A 22,102-nucleotide genomic window follows, 5' to 3' on the forward strand; every position below is an offset into this window, starting at 1 on the left:
GTATAATTTGCAAATATTTTGTTTAATTATGTAGATTGCCTTTTCATTCTGATTTGTCCATTTCTGTTTTTGTTATCTGTGTGGTTAGTGTCATATTCATTAAATAATTGCCAACTCTAGTGTTTTGCTTGGAAGTTTCATGGTTTGGAATCTTACATTTATGTCTTCAATCCATTTTGAGTTAATGTTTATAATTGTATAATGTAGAGGTCTGCTTTTGTTTTGCATGTGAATATACAGTATTTAATATCATTTGTGGAAGAGAATGTCAGTTTCACACAGAATGAGCTTGGCACCCTTGTCAAAGGTTATTTGACAATATAGGTGTTTTGAGGGTTTGTTTCTGGGCATTCTGTTCTGTTCCATTGGTTTATGTGTCTGTCTTTATGTTAGTACCACACTGGTTTGAGTACTTTAGCTTTTTAATTTTTTTCGAAGTTGTCCTTTTTTTGTTTCATTTTTTACTTTTATTAATATAAAGGGGACAGATTTCATGTATTTTATAGAAACTTAATTCACCAGTAACCATAACACTCAACAAGTAAAAAGTAGAAAGAACTGAGTTCCATAGAAGTATAAACAAGAGCTAACAAAACTCTCACATTATAGTGTATCAATTTTGTTCTTATACACTTCTTTTGTATTTTTTACTTTCCATATATCAGAGAAAATTTAATGTTTGTCTTTTGGGGACTGACTTAGTAGGCAGGATGTTTTCATTTCCATCCATTTTGTTGTGAAAGATTGAATTCAGGGCCCAGCATGGTAATCTAAAGGCTAAAGTCCTCACCTTGAACACGCTGGGATGCCATATGGGCATTGATTCTAATCCTGACAGCTTTGCTTCCCATCCAGCTCCCTGCTTGTGGCCTGGGAAAGCTATTGATATCCCAAAGCCTAAAAATAAATTTTTAAAAATCTTAAAAAAAAAAAGGATTGGATGCAAAAAGAAAAAAAGATTATATTCCATTTTTTTTAAAGATTTATTTTTATTGCAAAGTCAGATATATATAGAGAGGAAGAGAGACAGAGAGGAAGAGCTTCCATCTGATGATTCACTCCCCAAGTGACCGTAACGGCCAGAGGTGCACTAATCTGAAGCCAGGAGCTAGGAACTTCTTCCAGGTCTCCCACACAGGTTCAGGGTCCCAAGTAGGCTTGCCTTGATTCCATTTAAACAAATAAGCATAACTCTTATTCAATACCGTATGTCCATCCATGCACCAGCAAGTCTTACCCTTTCACTTTAAAATCATATTACTAAAGAATTATTTGTATTTAATTCCCCATTTTCTTACTTATTCATCATTCACCAAACTTCTGTCCTTTTTCACCCGATTATTACAATGAAAGTGTCCATTTAGGTTATAGAAAAACCACTGTATTACTAAGTCCAGTGGATTATTTTAAAACCCTTATCTTAAATACACAACAGTTTTTAACAGCCCCTTGCTTGCATTGTTAAAAATTATTTTTTGTTATTTTCCATAATGTTTTGTTGCTGCAGTATTCTTTCTAACTCTGCAGTCATTTTTTATATCTTTTTCAGACCTGTTCTCTCCTAGCCTGTCCTTGAATGTTGGCATTCTTCAAGGCCCAATTCTGAGCCATTTTATCTGTACTCTGAACTTCCAGGTTATCAAATTTATATCACAGCTCAAGGACTTCTCAGATTTTCCCCTTGTGCTACAAAGTTATATATCAACTGTCTATTTTATGTCTTCCTTCAGCACCATATAAAGATATGGTAAACACAGGGCCCAGTGCTATGGCCTAGTGGCTAAAGCCCTTGTTTTGCATGTGCCGGGATCTCATGTGGATGCTGGTTCTAATCCCAGCTGCTCCAGTTCCCTTTCCGCTCCCTGCTTGTGGCCTGGAAAAGCAGTAAAGGATAGCCCAAACCTTTTGGAACTTGCACCTATGTAGGAGACCCGGAAGAAACTCAACAGATATGTTCAGCTTTGTTCATTGTGGCCACTTGGGGAGTGTACCAGAGAATGGAAGATGTTTTTCTCTGTCTCTCCTCCCCGTAAATCTGACTTTCCAATAAAAGAATAAGTAAATCTTTAAAAAAAAAAAATGTAATGGCAAACACAGTATCTTGAAAATGGAACTCCAGGGCTATCTGATCCCCTTACTGTTTCAATCTCAGAATGGCCCTGCTCTCCATCCATTTTTGAATGTTGGAAGCCTGAAGCCACCCATTTTTCAAAATTATCCTTTTTTTCTTTTTTACTGATCTCATCCCTTTCCCTCACATCCAACTAATGTCTGATTGTTACTTGCTCAGCATCTCTCACATTGCTCTTTCAGAGGCTGTATGTCCTCCTTCATACCTGTTATTAGAAACACTTTACTTTCTCTCTCTAGAATACTTAAGCACTTCCTAGTTGATCTACTTGCTCCCATATTTGATCCTTACCAGACTATCCTCCCCTGGTAACCCAGATGATTTTCAATAAAAATCTGTTGCTTCTCAGCTTATTAAGCTCTCCTAAAACTCAGGAAGATAGATAAGAAAAAGGAAACTGATTAACTAGAGGGGCCCTCAAGAAACGTAAGTGGAAGACATACAAGGATGGGGAAAAAAAAAGGCTTGGTAGTTTTTGTACAAGTTGACATGGTTTTCTGTTGTAATTATATGAATGTATTATCTATTCTAAAAATTAAGTCAATAGTTGGAAACTTAGGGGCCATTTGGCCTTGGTGTGAAGATGCCAGTTGGGGTACCTGCATCCTTCATGGGAACACCTCATTTTGATCTCTGTTCTGCTTTCGAAGTCCAGCTTCCTACTAACGAGGCTACTGAAGGGGCAGTGGTGATGGACTTAAGCCCAGGGATTCAGATATTAAGTGCAGGCATCTCAAGTGTTAGCCTGACCACACGGGCCTAACACTTAAACCCCTCATTTTAATAAGTACATAGTGATCCACAGTTTGAATATATCATAATATATAATTGTTAGGAGTAATCTTAATAGAAAGTCACATGTGGATGAACAGTCAAGGAAATGTAAGGAGAAAAAGATGGCTTTACATTTTTTTTAAAAATAAGAATTGTGGGTGAGAGGGATTCATTTCATTGTCCTGTTTGATTATTTCAGTAAAGAACTACCCTACATTGTATTAGTCTGATTTTTCAAAGCTGCAGTTGTTGCATCTCTTCAAAACTTTTAAAGTAAGAAGTGTATTGGTAACAGATAAATGTTGAATAATAGACAAAAAGTAAAGACATCATCTCTGAAGTCAATTTAAAATATCTGTGTGGCGGGAAGATTCCAGCTCCCAATTTCCTTTCTGTAGTGTTCCTGCTATCAGTAGTTTTGAGTGTATTTTTGTAAGATTTTTTATCTAATTGTTTTTAAAGATTTGTCTATTTTTATTGCAAAGTCAGTTATACAGAGAGGAAGAGAGACAGACAGGAAGATCTTCCATTCACTGATTCACTCTCCAAGTGGATGCAACAGCTAGAGTTGAGCCAATCTGAAGCCAGGAGCCAGGAGCCAGGAGCTTCTGAGTCTCCCATGCAGGTGCAGGGTCCCAAGGCTTTGGGCTATCCTTGACTACTTTCCCAGGCCACAAGCAGGGAGCTGGATGGGAAGCAGGGCCCATATGGGATCCCAGTGTTTGCAAGACGAGAACTTTAGCCACTAGATTAACATGCCAGGCCTTGTTTATCTAATTTTTATATGTATATATGTACATGTATCACACTGAATTGGGATGGTGGATTAAGCATAAAACTGTGACTTTTAAAAGTTTCTGTTCTGCTTCAACAGTGTATCATGGATATGGGCAGAAGTTTTCTCATTAATTAAACTTATCTATCTTTCATGTTATCGCCACTTATTTTCTTGTACTAACAACATTCACAATAGCCAAACTTAGAAGCATGTGATTTATTAACTGGAATGGTAATTTATCAATTTACAATGTAAGATATATCTGGCGTCATAGACATTGCTCATTTGCCGGGGGCATTCCCACTGATGGATGAATTACTCAAGAGACTAAATTATAGATAAGAAGCCTGATTGGTGATCAGAGAATAAGAACAAAGGCAAGGAGGTGTTCTAACAAGATATTTCTATCAAGCTGAGGTAGTCTCAACTTGCCTTTGGGCTCTTCCTATCTTGACAACAGGAATTAGTCATCAGATTCCTAAACATGGTTAAAGACACAGAGGAAAGCTCCTGATCAGGACTGCACATTGTCCACCTTCCATTTGAAGTATCTGAGCTGGATTTCCTTCATGACCGGGAGCAACTTCTCACATTACCTTTTCCTTATGTGAGAAAAGTGTTGGTTAGAGTTTGTGGAGTCTGCCAATCTATATAATGGAGGCATGGAGAACACCCTTGTCTCCCTAGCAACTCATTCACAAGCTCTGTTTTCAGGTGATATTATGAAGATGGCCAAAACATAGAGGTGGGGACAACCCACAGTGACTGAAACATTGCAAGATGTCCCCTGGAAGACAAAATCTACCCTAATTGGGAGCTACTAGTTTAGAAAAAGACTGAGTTGCAAAAAAGATCTTAGAGAGGTGAAAAACAGATGAGTATCATGGAAGCCAACTGAGATGTTAGAGTAAAGAACACGAGTCCCTCAGTGTCAGGGAAAGGTGGAGCTATCTGGCCCCCATCCTGACTCTCATATGCTATCCCTTGCAATACCCTGATTTGGGGAGGTCCATGGCTACAGCTCTGCCTATATCAGTCTTCAGTGCTTCTCACCACAGCTCACAGTCCCCGGAAAGTGGGTGGTGGTGATCCACTGACAACCCCCTTTCCTTGCAGATTTAACGTTAAAGGATAGGGAATTGTACTAGCACGCTGGTAGAGCTAAGACAAAATTAATATGAACCAGGCTCTGAATGCCAGCCTTTATTGGCTGCTCTTCTCCCAGCAGTGTTAACACTTGTCTAGGTCCAAGGCAATGTAGACCGTTACCTGTAGCTGGGTGTCTGGTACATCTTGTTTATTTCTTACCACTGTTTTTTTTCTTCTAGATCTTTAAAACCACTGAGAGACATAAAATGTACCTTTGGACCATGTTCTTTAATGGTTTGACCATGAATATAAATATTCCTAGGTGTGTCCTCAGTAACTTAATATATAAAATAATAAATATGCATTATATACTTTATAACTATGTGTATATAATTAACCTAGTTTAAAAATGCATTAGAGGTTAACATGTAGCTTCATTTATTCTATAATGTGAATAAGTTAAAAATGAGATTTCTTAAGTTGATGTAGACAGAGGCAGATTTTCAGGCATGTATCTATTGCATGTACTGAATAACATCATAAAGATCCCTGGGAACAGGATGTTTGGGAAACCCTATTGTTGATACTTTTCTCTTCAGAAAAATAACTGTTTCTTGTCCTTTTGTCTAGCTAATTAATTCCATAATTTTCCTTGTTTTAGCTGCATTTACTTGTCTCTCCTTTAGTCAGTTAGTCAAGCATGGTTTTCCTCTATATTCTAAAAATATTTGATGAGTAAAGGAATAAATTACAGAAAACGCCTCATTTTTTCTAGCAGGTATCTATTAAAAAAATCAGTGATCCCACTTCTGATTATAGATTTTTCCAATGTGAAATTATTTGTAGTTCTCAAGTTCTCCAGAATTCATTCTCTTGATTGGGTTGAAAGCCCATGTGTGCTATCATAAGGCAAAACTCACTGGGCCTCCAGGAGAGTGGCTCTATAATATCTTTGCTCCCACCGCAGGTTTCACTCCAAGGATCCTAATACCTTGTTGCCACTCTGGACCATAGAATTTAGTACCAGCTGTCTCCATACTACTTTTACTGTTCTCATGGGATCAGTTTTAGGAGCATGCTTGTTGGGGATTGAACCTATCACTTAGTGCTGATTTTTAGTTCTGCTTTTCATTTTTCCTCAGGTATTGTAAGAATCACATTTGGTTATGGGGAGTTTTCTCAATTATTGAGAATATAGAAGTCAGTGGAATTATTGGCTTCATTGTTAAAAATACTTTATTCATGATTACTTACTGTTCTTCAGTACTTGAGACCAAAGTGTAGTGCTGCACTGTGTCTTCTACAAAACATTGTTCCACCTAACCAAAGCCTCCTCTTTTCTCTGTGATGTGGTCTCCTACCATAACCTATATATGCTCTATCAGTACTTGTCTGCCCTTCAGCATGGTACTTCCCTTAATACATAGGGACACAAGAGGCACTGTTCTTTTCTTTTTTTACCTACTGAATAGATGAAACTCATTTGCATTGTTATTTATGTTTTAGCTTGGTTAATGATACCATCTAGGATAGTTTATCTTTTTCCATAAAGTGCCATTTCACTTCCAGTTAAGTACTCATTCCAAGTACTATAGACCTGGAGTTAAGAGGAGCCACTATTAAGAACTATCTGAAGATCATGAGAATCATTTCCAAGTTTTGTAAAGGGAAAATACGCCATTGTGGTGGAACTTATTTTTAAAGATTCATTTCTTTATATGAAAGGCAAAGTTAGAGCGAAAGATGTCTTTCAACTTCTAGATTGATCTGAAGCTGGAGCCAGGACTTTTTCTGGTTTTCCTATGTGGTACAGGGGCCCAAGGACTTGGATCATCCTCTACTGCTTTCCTAGGCTATTAGCAAGGAACTAGATCAGAAGTGAAGCAGCCTGGGTTCGAGCTGGTTCCCATATAAGATACCAGTGCCTCAGGCAGAGGTTTAGCTTGCTATATCCCAGTGCCAGCCCCTGAAGCTTATTGAAGAAAGTGATAAAGGCAAGATAAGCACACACAGCAGGAGTGATAAGGAATGTACTTCCTGTCTGGAGGGCAGTCAGAGAAAAAGAAAAGTCTCACTTCTTATTTCTGCCTTCATTTTCTCCTGCACAAAGAACATCCCCGCCAGGGTAGTATCTGGAAGGCTTACCGGACTTCACATTCATTCATCCTGTGGGCCTGTTCTCAAGATCATATCCACTTCCTTTACCACTCTTCCCACTTCTCGTTTTCTGAGGCATCAGAATAAGACCATGGAATAAGACACCACCTTGGAGCCTGTTTTCCTTCTTTTCCTCCCAGATAATTACCTAAGCCCTTCCCATTTTGGACAGCACAGGGACTAATCACCTTACACAAGCAAGCAGAGGTGAGATTACTCTTTCCTGTCTGAATTAAATTATTCCTTCCCTGAGTTTCAGACTATTTTTTTTTCCTATCTAGTTACCTCTATTACTATATGCAGGAGTATCCTTGGCACTAGTACCTGGAAACTTTGCTTGTCCACAGGCTGTTGTATAAAATGCACTAATTTATTTAAACTTTAGTATTTAAAATCAAATACAGAACATTTAAAGATCTGAAATAGTGAACCTATTTCGATCCTAAGAAACAACCACACTTGTCTGTTGGACATCTCTTTGTATGTTCACAGACACCTTAAACTTAATGTGTCTGAAGCTAACTCTTGATTTCCCACAATCTAGTTTTGCTTCACCACTAGCATTGCTTCTCTCAGTAAACCCAGCTGCTCAGGCCAAAAACATCTGAGTCTTTTCTTTATTGTCACTTTCAGTCTTTCTATAAGTAGGTAAATACTTTAAGAAAAAAAATGAGGGCCCGGCATGGTAGCCTAGCAGCTAAAGTCCTCACATTGCCATGCCAATATACCATATGGCCACTAGTTCTAATCCCGGCAACCCCACTTTCCATTCAGCTCCCTGCTTGTGGGACGGTCCAAAGCCTTGGGACCCTGCAGCCACGTGGGAGAACTGGAAGAGGCTCTAAGCTCTTGACTTCAGATTAGCTCAGCTCTGGCTGTTGCTGTCACTTGGGGAGTAACTCATCGGACGGAAGATCTTCCTCTCTGTATATCTAATTTTCCAATAAAGATAAAATAAATCTTAAAAAATATGTATCTGAAATCTGTTCATTATCATTTCCTCCATGTTTCCATCATCTTATCTTGCCTGGATCATTGCAGTAGCTTTCCAGTTATCCCTTTGCTTTTACTCTTTTCCTGATCTTTAAAAATATGAATTAGATTGTGATTCTCTACAGCTTAAAACCCAGTAGCTTTTTAGCAAGTCCAACCTGAACTGACCCTTCCCTGTCTTTGGCACTTCATCTTCTGTGGATATCTCCTCACTCACTCCCGTCCTGACCTGTCTTCATTCATTGCAGGCACATTTTGACCTCAGAATTGTTGTTGTTGTTGTTGTTCTTAAATTTCTAGTCTCCTGATATTTATATGGCTTGTTTCTTCATTCATTTGAGTCTGTAATCAAATGCCATACTGCAGAGAGGCCTTTTTATTTTAGTTACTCTGCTTAAAATATGCTGTGGGATTTCACTCCTCCTCCCTTTTCCTCCCCTTTATTGCAAAATCCTAATTCTTACAGTGCTTTGTTGTTCATTGTTTCCATTGCTATCTGACATTATATTCAAAATATTTGTTTACTGTCTGCACACAGAAATGTAAGCTCCTTGAGGACAGGAAAATCAAGGGAATCGTGTATTCTCTTCACTGCTTTCTTAGCATCTTGAGCAGCATTTGGTTGATGTGAGATTTTGATAATGTGTGGGGTGAATGAATGAATTATGAATAAATGGCTGTCTAAAATCTTTGATAAGGGTTCTGAAGGAACCAAGCTTTTTGGGCAGGATCTGTTTCCCCTGGTCTCTGCCTCTGTGTTGTGTGTAGATTAGTTGTTTACCCACATTTGATTTGTTGTTACTCCTTGATCTTCCTTTCCTCTTGGACTTGTTCCCATGGCTTGTACTGTCTTTATCCATGCCACCAATGTGAGCTTTTTATAATTAATTATGTGCCGTGGCACATGCCTCTGTGTAAGAAGAGCAGCTTTTTTTTTTATTGCAGGAGGATTATTTTATGACAGTGGAAGTAACAACAGGATGTAAAGGAAAAGTTACTAATTTGGACATATTAAATTTTCAGATTCTCTGAAGGAACTTGTAAGAATCTTGGACATAGCTTAGCTTCCTTGCGAAGTCATAACAAATGGGAGTCCAGCTTAGGCACAGATTTTTAAAAAGAAGTATGTGTTCACAGTGTCAGAATAATGGGAATATGAGGAATGATTCATGATGATAATAGTGTTGCTAAATAATAGTAATTACAAACATTGTGTTCCAGGCATTATTCTAAATACTGCTTAAAGGTTATTTAGTCCTAATTCTGTAAATTAGGTTTTATCATGCCCATTTTCTATTGAGAAAAATGAAGGTACAGAGAGCTTCTATAACTCCATCCATATCACACAGCTAATAATTAGAACTAAAGCTGATTTCATTTTATTGCAGTCCATGCTCTTAGCCACTATGTTATTATCTTTGAATATTGAAATAAGTTGTTTTGAAGAAAACTGGGACCGTGATGCTAAGGTCTAAGATGGCAAGTTTAACATTAATTTCAAGCTAAGACTTTCTAAGAACCCATGATCTACCTAGTGTATATTCCTAATAGGTCCTGTGACAGCATTTTATTACATCTTTTAAAATCTGCCTGTCTGTTAAACTATTTTGCATTTAACCTTCTTCAAGGATTATATTTGATTCATTTCTCTGCACTTTAGTGTTTGGCATATAATCATTCAGATTTTGTTGAATAATGAATGCGGAACAGGTGTTGTGGCACAGTAGTTAACACTGCTTGGGGTGCCTGCATCCCATATTGGAGTACCAAGTTGGAGTCTCTGCGTTGGTTCTGATTCTGGCTTCCTGCTGTTTGTACCTCAGGAGGCAGCAGGTTATGAAAGAAGTTCTTGAGCCTCTGGCAGAGACAAGGGAGACAGAGTTCAGGGCTCCTAGCTCTGGTCTGGTACAGCCCCCACTATTGTGAGCATTTGTGGAGTGAACCATTAGGTGGAAGTGCTAGATCTCTCACACTCTCAAAAATGAGTAAACAATTAAAGCTTCAAAAAATGAATAAATGAGCTTTTAGTTGGTTAGTCATGGTGGGACAGTTTTGTTTGGCTTTTTTTTTTTTTTTTTTGTAGTAAGCTCCTGGTTGCTGACATTCAAGAATGAGTTGGATGCTTGTATATTTGAAGCAGTATATAAGAAGTCAGTGGATAATGAAGAGTTGTCTAAGAGTAGAGGTATAGAGTTTTAGTAGATAAAAACAAATAGAAAGGAACCTGTTTTAGGGGTTTTTAACAGTAAAAGAAGAAGGGGGGAAGGTACGTTGTGAGTAGGATATGAAAAAGTGATCCTAAAGTTTCCTGCTTGGGAAGTAAAGACTATATGCTATGTTGCTATGGGGGAATTTCCCAGAAAGGAAATATCAGTATTTGCCATTAAGGTTCTTTGTCAAGCTGAATATAATCTATTAGAGATTAATTAATTTGTGCAGTACTTCGAAATTCTTAGGGAGAATATTCCTTTTCTTATTAAATTAAAAAACCAAGAAGATGAGAAAATACCTCCTCTTCCACCATCCCCTTTAGAGGCATTTACATGAAATAAAACTGTCCTTTAAATTAAGTGGCAGTAAGCGTGCTGGTGGCTAGGAGAAAGGTTTTAACTGAACACGCTAAGGGATCCTGTATTTCTTTTCTGGTTGGTGTGTTTTGAGCCTACCAGTGGTCGCTATTTCGCTGGCCACTCTTGGTGCTCCTCTTTCACACGTGTCCAGATACATCTTAATGCAGAATCATCCTCCCTAACTGGGACATGATGCCTAGGTAGGTGGGAGAGTCCCCTGTTTTGTTTAAAGCATCGTTGTCTCTGGATTTGGCTTGCGTGTTCATGATTAGTTTACTCACAATTGGTTTTTTTTCTTCTTATACCATATGCTATTCCATGATTCATCAGCTTTGAGTCTGTTGCCTTGAAGGTGAAACAATTTCTTCCAATGTTGATATTTCATAATCTCATAGATAACAAGCATACGCATATGCATAGTCCTTTCAGAATTTTTAAACATTTGGAGATGAATGAATTATGCTGCCACAAATGGAAAAGAGCAGTAGAAAATTATAATGGTGATTCCAATCATCTTTTGTTGGGTGATTGTTTGAACATTGATATTGATATTGATAAAACCTGGATATGTTACTGTATTTGTCTATTTCCCCTTGTGAAATTATTTCTGGTGTATGTTATTAAGATTTTTAAAATTTAACATTTCACTTAATTGCCTTGATTTACATGCATCTTGATATTTTAGATGGATTACATTTTTATTTTTGGAAGTTGGTTTAAATTTCAAATCAAAGCATTATCTGTTTACATTATAATAGTCGTATGTCTTCTGTATTTCATGTGCAATGATAACTATTCAAATATCATATTCTTTTAGTTTCTGATATACATAGTAATCTTTTGAAGTATTAATAAAACATATTACATGTTTTCAGTGCAGAATACAAAAGTTACTTCTTTATGAGTACTTTCTAAGTATTTAGAAGATTAGACTTCAAATAAACATTTATCTTCCTGTCACTTTTTACTCAGAATGTCAGTGATTGCTTTTAAATGAAGCAGAACTCGTGTAATTTCATGATGTAGATGCATGTATAAATAATCTGTATTAGTTGTGTATTTGGATAAAGATTTTTTTCAGAATTGTAGTACTCAGCATGTTTTTGTTTTTTTCTCGCTCCTTACCTGGTTTAGCTCCTCTTTGGTTCAGGTGTGCTGGTGTCTCTAAGCCTTTCTGGGCCACAGCTGGAGAAAGTGGTGATTGACAGAAGCCTGGTGGGGAAGCTCATCTCAGACACCATCAGTGATGGTAATTACCCCCATGTGCAAATCAATTGCCTACATTAACAGTGGGACAGGAGAAATAGTGTGTCAACAGGTAGACTAATTATTACCACTGGGGACTTGCAAGCACAACAAGTAATTGCTTGTAATAGCATACTTGCAACCCTTGGGACTGATACAAGTTTCAACTAATGTTTAATATCGAAGTTTTTTCTTCTTAAGTATTAGGCATGTATTCTAAGTACTTTTCACTTGCTTTAAAAGAATGAGCATATTTACAAAACAATTTTTAATACTCAAAATTAGTCCTCTGTTATTGCCTTTCAGATGTTTTTCATTCCCAAATGATTTTGAATAAATAACACAAATAGGTCAACATAACCGTGAAAATCAATGTTGCTTCAATTCTGATAGGAATTTTTTTTAAATAGAATCTGTGAATAACCACTTTTTATAGATTTTGACCTATGCTTTCTACATTTCAAAAATTAATGCCAAATATACTTGATAAATCAGATTATGTTGATGCCAGTAATAATATATAAGAATACATAAGAAAACCTTAAAACCATTTATTGAATAGGAAGAATAGTGATATTTTCTGAGCTTCAAAGAGTATTTGCTGGGTACTGACCTTCCTTTTTCTTTTTAAAAGTCTACTTCTTTGCATTTTTATGAATCAGAAAGCTAATGCTGAAATCCTAAGGAATACACATGGCCAAAGTTATAGAACCAGACAATGATTGAGATTTGAACACAGGTTCTGCCTGCAAAGCCCATTTTCTTTCCACAGTACCATGTTGCCTCCTGAATTTTTAAGATTGCGTTCTTTTACTTAAAGCCAAATGGATTTAAATCAGATTGCATTATCATGAAAGACTGAAAACAGTGTCTTGGGCTGAATAATGAAGGAAAGTGTGGCCTAGTAAAAAGGACAGAGGTGAAAATAAAGAAACCTGCAGTGGGCTGTGTGCTCTCACTAGCCACCTCTGAATAAATCACGCACAAGTGCATCATCGTGAAGAAAAGCACTCTGCAGGATGGCTGTAATTAGCAATGTTACTGATACTAGTATGCTGGGGCTAAGATTTTGAGCATGTCATTTTATCTTTCTTATAGGAAAACGGTATAAGGAAGCTTCCCAATAGAGAAGGTTCCATTTTCAAATGCCTAATCGTTGACCCCTTTGTTGACATTGCAAATGAAATGGTGACCGTGATGATTTTGTTATATTGATGCTCCTTTATGAGAACTAAAAGGAGACTTCCAACACTATTTGTGTCTCCGAGTTATCTTCTTTCATTTGTTTCTTTTATTTGTACCCAAAATAATACACTCTCATGGGATCATGGTAATAATGTGATTTCTTGGCAGTCCTCCAGATTTTCCTGTAATTGTGTAGATCTACTGTTGGTCACTGCTTGCACAGCCAGGGTTGTGGAAATAAAAAAAACATGTATAAAATGTTCAATAATTTCTTTATACTGGGAATAATACTAGGCACTTTTGTAATTTCCCATAAGGGGTTTTTATCAACAGTTTTATATAATGTGATGCTCCTTCATGGAACCATGTCTACTAATTATCTACCCATCTGTAAGCTTTAGAAATAAAATGAAGTATGTTTGCTAATCTTTGCTGTTATAAGTAATATGAATATTAAGCATAGTATAATTTATTTCATGCAGCCTTTAAGCCCTCAAAAGAAAAATTACTGCAGAAAATTTTTAAATAAAAAATGGGATAATTTTTCTTTAATAAATTTACTTTGTTTCTGGAAGAATTGGATCAGATAAACATGGGATGAAAGCCTAAGCACAAATGAAAGTAAAGGCTTATTTCATCTAGACTGATGTTCTTGAATGAAGCAATCTTTCTTTTATAGTTCTTGTTCCAAGTATGTCTCATTTGGTGGTGGTCCTCCAACATCATTGTATGTTGAGATAGCCACAGAAAAAGAGAAACTATTCAATCTGTGCATGACTAGATTGATATTATTTCCATTATCATCAATATCATAAATGTCATAATGATATATAGGAAATTTTAGCAACTTTATTAGTGGGTTTTAAAAACATTTCAGTGAACAAACATTCATTATGTTCTTACTCTAACTTCACATTATCAATTATTTTTAGCTCTTCTTACAGACAATTTCATCATCTTATCATTTTTGGCACAAAACAAACTATGTTTTATTCAGTTTGCCAAGAAGATGGATTCTCCTGATGTAAACAAAAGACTAGAAAAGCTCTCAGCTTTGGATTATAAGGTAGAAATTTCAACTTACGTATTTTAGTTATTAATATGTATTAGAATTATCACAGGGGTTGCTCCTTATTCTTGAATACTTCTGGATCTTAAAAAAAAACAGAATTAGTATTAGAGTTAAATTTGATTCACCACAGAGTGGCCATCTTAAGTTTGCCTTTTTACTCTTGCTATGGGAATAGGGGATAATATACCAGAGACATGTGTGGAACAATCTACATGATGATTTATCAGTGACAGGTTAACAGAGTGGCACTCTGGGTAGTGAATTTCTTGCTAGTGATATTATGTACTCTCTCCTTACTGTCTCTGTGGTCCCATGTAGCTACTCTTCTTTTCATCTCCCAAGAAGTGCAAGAGGGAATAAGACACTTTCAAAGTTTAATACGAAAGTATACTAAACAAGAAGTAGGATGCCTTCCCAACCCTCATCCCTAGTGTGAACTGAAGAAAATGAAAAAGGAAATCCCCTTAATATGTTAGTGTCTTTCCTTCTACTAATTCCAGGTAATTTGTTTTCTTTTATCAGGGAATTTAAATCTGTTAAAGCAGGATTTTTATTTTAAATGATGTGCTTAAGTTTTGCCACATTGTATTTTAAGTGCCAGAAAGGCACACTCTCTGTGAGGATGAATATCTAATACATTTTCCAGGCTGTTTCAGCTCAAGGCCTCTTTTCAGCGGTGACTTGTGTTTGCAAGATTGATCCAGCCTCTGTGACGTGGATTTGAGACAGTTCACTGTTCACTGGGAACAGAGCTGATATACAGCTTTCTTAAAAAAGATGCACACTTATGCCATGCCCAGAGTATCAATGGCAAGGGCACCAGGTTTTAGAAGCCAATTATATGAGTTGAAATTGGTGTTTCTGGAAAAATAGTGTTCAATCTTTTGCTCTGTGGGATTACTATCTGATATTGAAAAGTGGTCGTGGTTTTGGAAGAATTTAGCATTACTTTAAAAACATCTAATAAATAAGGTTTTTAAAATGGAATGAAATATGTCAAGTAAATCTTTCATTGTGTTAATAGGCTACAATCAAGTATTGCTAGCTTTGTGGAGTTTCTATGAAATTTTCTGTAACACTAATTCTCTTTAGTTGCAAAGTAGTGGTAGTCATAAATCATATTTAAGGAATTTAAAAAATGAAAGGATATTAGCATTCTTAAAAGGATATTATTTTCCACAATGGGTCAGTGTAGGTGTATTTGAAATAGAGTTTACTTACTAATATAGGTCTTTAAAATAAACCAGTTTGGGTTAACTTGCAATATTTAAACTAGGAATCATTATCACTGCTAAATAAAGTATTATATGACTAATTTCTTTATCTTAGGTCTGATAGCATGATGAACTCTTATCAACTGAGCAGTAGTAGCTACCTGTTCATGAGAACAGAAAGAAACTATCAGAATGTCAATTTTCTCTGGAAAATATCTGAAAAACAGACCTAGTGTTTCAGTCCTTTACACCTTAAAGAAGAAAATTACTTATTTTGTCTTTGGACTGGGGAAATTAACAAGAACATTTCTATTTCCCTTTGTAAAGTCCATGAATTTTGTTTCCTGATTTAATACTTAAAATATATATATTTAATACTTAATGAAAACTGTCTTTTATCTATTGGAAGAGTAGTTTTGAATACTTATTTTACTTGCTTTCTTGATTATCTTGATGTAACAGTGATATCATAAAACTCCTAGATAATATAAAATTTCAAATACCGTAATTTGTATCATGTAGGGACTCATTTAATTCTATCATCTGGAAAATCTTACGGTCCTTAATGTGTAAAGTCAGACGTCTAAATAAACTAGTGCATTTTAAAATCCATAGCAATACTATTGTAAATTTAAGGAATAATTAAAATAATGGCACAAAGTGTTTAAAAATAAGAATTTGCACCCGAAAGCATAAGGTACATCTGTGTTGTCTGTCATTGCCCATTTGGGTTTTAAAGCAGGAAGTGGTGTAGAGTATGTTACATTTGGCTTTTCTTTGCAGCTGTGCCATGATTTAATTATTTCATATTGAAGTAATTTTGGCAAAGAAAATTTCAGGCAAATTTTTTGGCAAAGAAAAATGATTCTGAAACTATTGATCTTTAACAAATTTGTGTTTCAAATATCTGAATCAGTTTACTGAACAGTGAAGGGATGGTGCAAGGAGTTAAATGTTTACCATGAGAGAACAACTCTGGTAATTACTTTGATTTTTAGTTCCTTTTGATGTGCATTCAGAGGATGAAGAGGTCAATAATATTATGACCATGCAAATAGAAAAGGGTTTCTTTTGACCATATTGCAAAAAAATAGCAGAGGATTATTAAAGCATTAACCTTGATTTTAATGGCCTTGGTTGAGTGGTGAGATCACAATTTGGATGAGCCTGATTATTTACTAAATACAATACATAAATGCAACGGGTTCTTAACACCCATTGCACTCTGGCATTATCGCATTACTGCCATCCTTTGTTGCCTTGCAGACAGGAATATGAAAGCAATCTGTCATGTAGTGAGACTGGCTCCAGAAGCATTTCTCTGATAAGAAGACCCCCTGCCCTTTGCTAGTGTCTGGTCCAGTAGGCTTAGCCATGCGCTTAATCCCCAGAAAGTGGTTCGATTATTGCTGACCAGCAATGGCAAGATAGTTTTTTTTTTCTTCCAAGCTATCAACCTTCCATTAATTCCTTAAGCAGAAATACGGTGCAATCTATATTTCCTTGGCATGTGTCACCCAGATGGTGCTGTGCTTATGTTTTCAAATAACCATGCTCCAAAATAACATAGTTTGAATAATAAATTCTACAAATCCTTCCTAAGAAAGAGAAGCATAATTCTCAGAAGCTGCATAAACTTTTATGCATGATGCTATGGCTTATCCCTTTTGTGCAGAATATATGTGTATGTGTCTTACATATTCTTTAAAGAGTTATTTGCCTCATGTTGTTTTTCCTTTTATTGTTGTCAGTCATTGTTAACATGTTACATGTTAAGTAGTAGTCAGACACTCCTGGTCAGCAGTACTGAACTTGTCAGTTAATACAGCTGGTCTTAAATCCTATGTGTAGGTCGATTGCTGTCAAGCAACCATGACTGTACATTTTGGGATTGATTGAAATTTCTACATCCAATTCCTCCTTAACTTAGATTTCTTCTTTTCCTCTTCTCTACTTAAAAAATGGTGGTGGGGGGGCAGTACATTTGAACATGTCTTTTTTTAAAAAAATATGTATATGTGTGTTAGCAGAATTTGGTAAATTCTGACATGTTCATAAACGTGTGGCTAGTGTATTTACTGGCATGTATCTGTATTTGCTGAGTTTCATTTTTTAAATACTTTAAGAATTTTACAGCTTTTAAAAGGAATGTTTGTTTTATACTTTTGTTTGAACCACTAGATTTCATATTATGAAATCCCTGGCCCAATAAACAAGAAGACAGAACGTCATCTAGCTATCAGTTGTGTTCAGGATGTATTTGTTTGCTGGTGGCCACTGACCAGTGATGCTGCTTGGCCTTGGGCTCCCATTTCCTCTGAGAAGGACAGAGTCAATCTTCTAATCCTGGGTTATGCTCAAGGAAGACTGGAGGTAAATCTGAAACAAACATATACATTTTTAATGAAGTACAAATAAAATAGGAATATGAATTTTCCCATTCTGAAATGTGAATATTTTTGAACTTGCATCTTTTTTCAAATTTAAGTTTGTGAGATTGCAGAGTGAAATAAAAATGTGTCATTGTAAAATCAGTGGGGGTGAAAGGGAGGAGAAGGGGAGAAGGGAGGATGAAATGGGAAGTGTAGCTATGTTTCTAAGACTTTATTGTGCAATATATGAAATTTATTCACTTTATATAAATAGACCAAGATTAATAAAGTTCAAGAAAGGAAATTGAAGATGAAATGAGATCCAAAACTGTGTGATGTCTAGGGCATACATGGCCAACTCAACTGCTGGATAGAGTCAGGTAGTGATTAAGAAAGCAGGCTTCAATTTCAAATCTTAATGCTATCATTCTTTAATTCTCTGTCCTTGGCAAGTTACTAACTTGTGTGTTCCAGTTTCATTATTTGTTAATACATGTACTTAGATAATGCCTGTATATAGTAAACTCTGAATCACTGTTCACTGTTTTGATTGTTATTGTTATTAATACTTGCCCATGATTTTATGGCTGTGGAAGCTTACTGATTGCCCTGTAGCAATGACCTTCTCAATCTGCTATCTTATCTCTGATAGGAGCACCAATCTATGAATCAAGGGGAAAAACCTATTTCTGTTTCTGACAGTTCATTCCTTCATTCATATGTTAAGTTATGTGTTTTTTCAGTACTTTGGATACAGAATTTGCAGTTTTTGTTTTTTAACTCTCTGAAAACAGAGCTCTTTTCCACCCACTTTAAGTTTTACCTGAGTGGAATAGTATTTTCATCTAAATTTATTATTTTTTGTACTTTAAGGAATATTTCCCAGAATTAGTGTATGAATAAGTCTAATTGTCTATATCCTAACCTAGGTATTTTTGTTTTATAAAGTTTCAGTCTGTTTTTTAAGACTAAACAATCTCAGTATTGTAAATGCACAATGTTTGTTTGTCTTCCTTAGGAATCCTCTCAGTTTTTTGCAAATTTTTTAGTTTCTCTTGGAACTTTCCCACTTCTGTTGCGGTGATTAAGATCACTTTTTATGCTTTAGCTGTGTATGAGGCTACAGATGTGCTATGTGTCTATCCGTTCTCCCCCTGTTAATGCCCACCATTTTATTGATCTTGGGTGTAGAAGCTCATTGAGCAAAATACTTAATCAGAATGATTTAATATAATTAAACGAATTAGAATTGTATTAATTGTTCCTTATAATAAAAACAAAAATAATTAAATCAGTCTGATATGAAATGAGAATTTTCCTAAAAGAAAAGAGTGGACGTATGACCCCCAGCTGTGGGTAGCTGCCTAGGTTGCATTATACTTAAGCAACTGTTAACATTGCTTGGAGAAAAGTAGCCAGGGGAGGAATGACTTCTGGGGTCTTCCACAGACCAGACCACTTAACTTGTAGGTAGGTGAGGGAGTTAAGACCAGATAATTCAGAGAGGAGAAACCTGAGGGCATATGTGAGTCAGGCCAAGACACCTGATCACTGGCCACGCAAAATCTGGGGGCGGAATGGGAAGCAATACCTGGCTATGCTAGGCCACAGGACTCACTCGTGAGTGTCAGAAAAGGGGTGGGCCACATCAGGCTGGGCTGTAGCACACAACAGAATGTGAAAGAACCAGATCTGGGGGCAGATTTCTGTAGGGGACTTGTGGAATCACCTCTGTGGGACTATAGCACTTGTCAGTTTGTGTAGAGAGCTGGGGTAGTGATGGGCTGAACCAGACCGGACCATGGAACTCAGTAGAAACTCGTGGAAGCCAGGGAGCAGGGGCTGGGAAGAGGTCGGGCTGAACCAGGCTGTAGAACCTGCTGGCACATACAAAGGCCAGAACTGAAGGCATGCCATGCCAAGCAGTGCTTCAGCAACTTTCAGCACGTGTGAGATCCAGTGCTAAGAGACAGTGTGGGAGGGGAGCTTGGGGAATGCCCCTGTTAGCTTGCACTCATGCTGGAGAGTGCAAGTAGCTGAAACTGTGGATGGGCCAGGCTAAGCAAGGCTGTAGTACTCATCAGCATTTGTATGAGTTGGGTCTAGGGACAAGGCTGGCTGGGCCAGGACTTAACACCTGCTGGCATGCAGCAGAGCCAGGTAGAGTGTAGGCTGTGCCAAGATGATCTATGTTTCAAACCCCCAATGAGAGCTGACACTAAAGGAGGGCCATGGCCTGCTGGGATGAAGCACTTGCCAACATGTGCAAGATCCAGGGCTAGGAATGGGCCTGGTAAGGGAACTTTGGAGTATCCCCTGCTAGGCTATGGCTCCCACTGGGGTGTGTAAGCCAGGACTGTGATGTGCTGTGCTGGGCAAGGTTATAATACCCACTGTCATGCCCGTGGGTTGGCTTTGAGGATGGGCCATATTGGGTTAGGCCCCAGCACCCTCTGGCACTCATGAGAGCCAGAATGGGTATAGACAATAGTACCTGCTGGTTTACATGACAGCTGGGAATGAGGGTGTGTCAGTTGGACTCGGCTGTAGCACCCAGCAGTGATTGCTGGATTCAGTTCTTGCAACTTAGACTAGGCCTCAGTGCCTACAGGTGAGTGTTCAGACTGGAGGCTGGCCACGTTAGGCTGGCCCACAGCACCTGCCAGCAAACATGAGATTTGGGCCTAGCAGCAGGCCTGATAGGGAAACTTGGAGAACTCCATTAGTAGGTTGTAGCTCCCACTGATAACTGCAAAAGCCAAGGCTGTGGGCAGACCAGGCCAAGCTAGGCTGCAACACCCATTGGCATATGTATGAGCTGTGTCTGTGGCTGGGCTAGGTTAGGCCAGTCCATAGCACATACTGACATAAGCAAGAGCCAGGACAGGGTGCAGGCCTGGCTGGGTTTTACCCTCCCATGAGGTCTGGGGGTCAGCCAGGCTGTGCTAGGCTGCAGTACCTGCCTGCAAGAGCTGAAACTGTGAGTGGGCCAGATTGAGTTAGGCTGTAGCACCTGCAAATAAATGCCAAGGCTCGGGGTGGGCCATCTCAGCCTGGGGCACCCCCTGTAGGCATGTGTAAGACCCAGGACTGGAGCAGTCCTGTTAGTGAACTTTTGGGGACTCACTCCCTTACTAAGCTGCTGCTTCTGTTGGTGAGTGTGAGGTGAGACCAGGGGCAGACTGGCTAGGCTACAGCACCTGCTGGCAGATCTGGGGCTGGGAATGGGTCTGGCAGGGGAAGTGTGGGCATTCTGCTGCTGGGCTGAAGCTCCTGCTAGTGAGCGTGAGAGTCAGAGGTGGGATAGACCTGGCTGGTCAAGGCAGCAACTCCAGCTGCTGGGGGTTGGATAGGTTGGAGGAGGACCCACCAGCATACATGTGAGTTGAGCCTGGGGGCAGGTCAGGCTGAGCTAAACTCATCACCCATGGGTGTACATGAGAGCTAGATGGGATATGATTGGACCAGGCTAGGCTGCAGCATAGACTGACACACAAAAATTATGGCTGGGGGCGGGCCCACTGACTGTTATTTGGGGGTCATGCCACCTGGGCCACAGCATCTGCTGATATTTGTGAAGATCAGACCTGTGGTGGGCTGGGCTGCTCTGGACTGGGTTGCAGCACCCATTAGTTAATGTGAGAGATGGGGCTAGGGACAGCACTGACCAGGAAGCTGCATCCACCACTGTGTACGTTGTCCAGTACAGCTGACAGACTGGATCTGACCCTGTACTGGAGAGTCAAATCTGAGGTCACCCCAGGTAAAGTTTCTTGGGGAACTCTCCAACTAGATGCCTGGACTTGAACCATGGCCACAGGGGAAAATCAGAGTGTATGTGGTCTGACATTGAAGCAGGTGTTGTTACTGAACCTCAGTTGCTGACCCCTGTATAGTGGACTACATACCTAGATGCATACAGGGTACATTTCAGCCAACTCATCTAGTCCAGTAGACTCCTCAGAGGACATAAAGTAGAACAGTTTGGTCACTCTCCTGCCGACGTTTTATAACAAGTTCCTCAGCCTTAAACTAAAGTGGACCTCATCCACTAATAGAATTTAGAAAATATTTTCTCAGCCCTGATGCAACAAAGCTGACAATGTCTCAGAACTAGCAAACCACTCCAGTAACACCCTCGGAACACTCTTCCCCCATATCGGGTTCTCAGGTGTATTCAAATGACTCTTCTCCATCCCTGTTTGTTGAAGTAGTTTGAGGCCAAGGATTGGACCCCTCCCCTTCCCTGCCTGAGGACACAAGGGAAGAAAACAAACAAAAAACAAACATTTGTCCTACCAACCTTCCTCTATGCTTGACCCTTCCTCACCCTAATCGGAGACCCATGTGGGCATGCATGCCTCTCAACTATGTAAACTATTAAAACTAACATTTTAGAGTGGACATATTATCTACAACCAACTTGCTGCCTGGTGTCATCTAGATCACAGACTTTGCAGTTGAACAAACTTGAATTTGCCTGTTGGTTGTCCTATAAGCTAACTTGTTCGACTTTAAGTTT

The 22,102-nt window shown here is 38.2% G+C and overlaps 1 protein-coding gene across 2 annotated transcripts in view; it reads left to right on the forward strand.

The window, feature by feature from the left end:
- LOC121164934 (WD repeat containing planar cell polarity effector) overlaps positions 1 to 22,102 on the forward strand; it is a 263,430-nt gene that overhangs the window by 75,893 nt on the left and 165,435 nt on the right. For both annotated transcript variants that reach the window (XM_040993340.1, XM_040993341.1), the window contains 3 exons: positions 11,627 to 11,741; positions 13,855 to 13,988; positions 17,390 to 17,581. In XM_040993340.1, coding sequence (XP_040849274.1) covers positions 11,627 to 11,741; positions 13,855 to 13,988; positions 17,390 to 17,581 — 441 coding nt within the window. The remainder of the gene's footprint in view (positions 1 to 11,626; positions 11,742 to 13,854; positions 13,989 to 17,389; positions 17,582 to 22,102) is intronic.

The sequence above is a fragment of the Ochotona curzoniae genome, unplaced genomic scaffold, assembly GCF_017591425.1.
Source record: "Ochotona curzoniae isolate NIBS_2020 unplaced genomic scaffold, NIBS_Ocur_1.0 contig_883, whole genome shotgun sequence".
NCBI lineage: Eukaryota > Metazoa > Chordata > Mammalia > Lagomorpha > Ochotonidae > Ochotona > Ochotona curzoniae.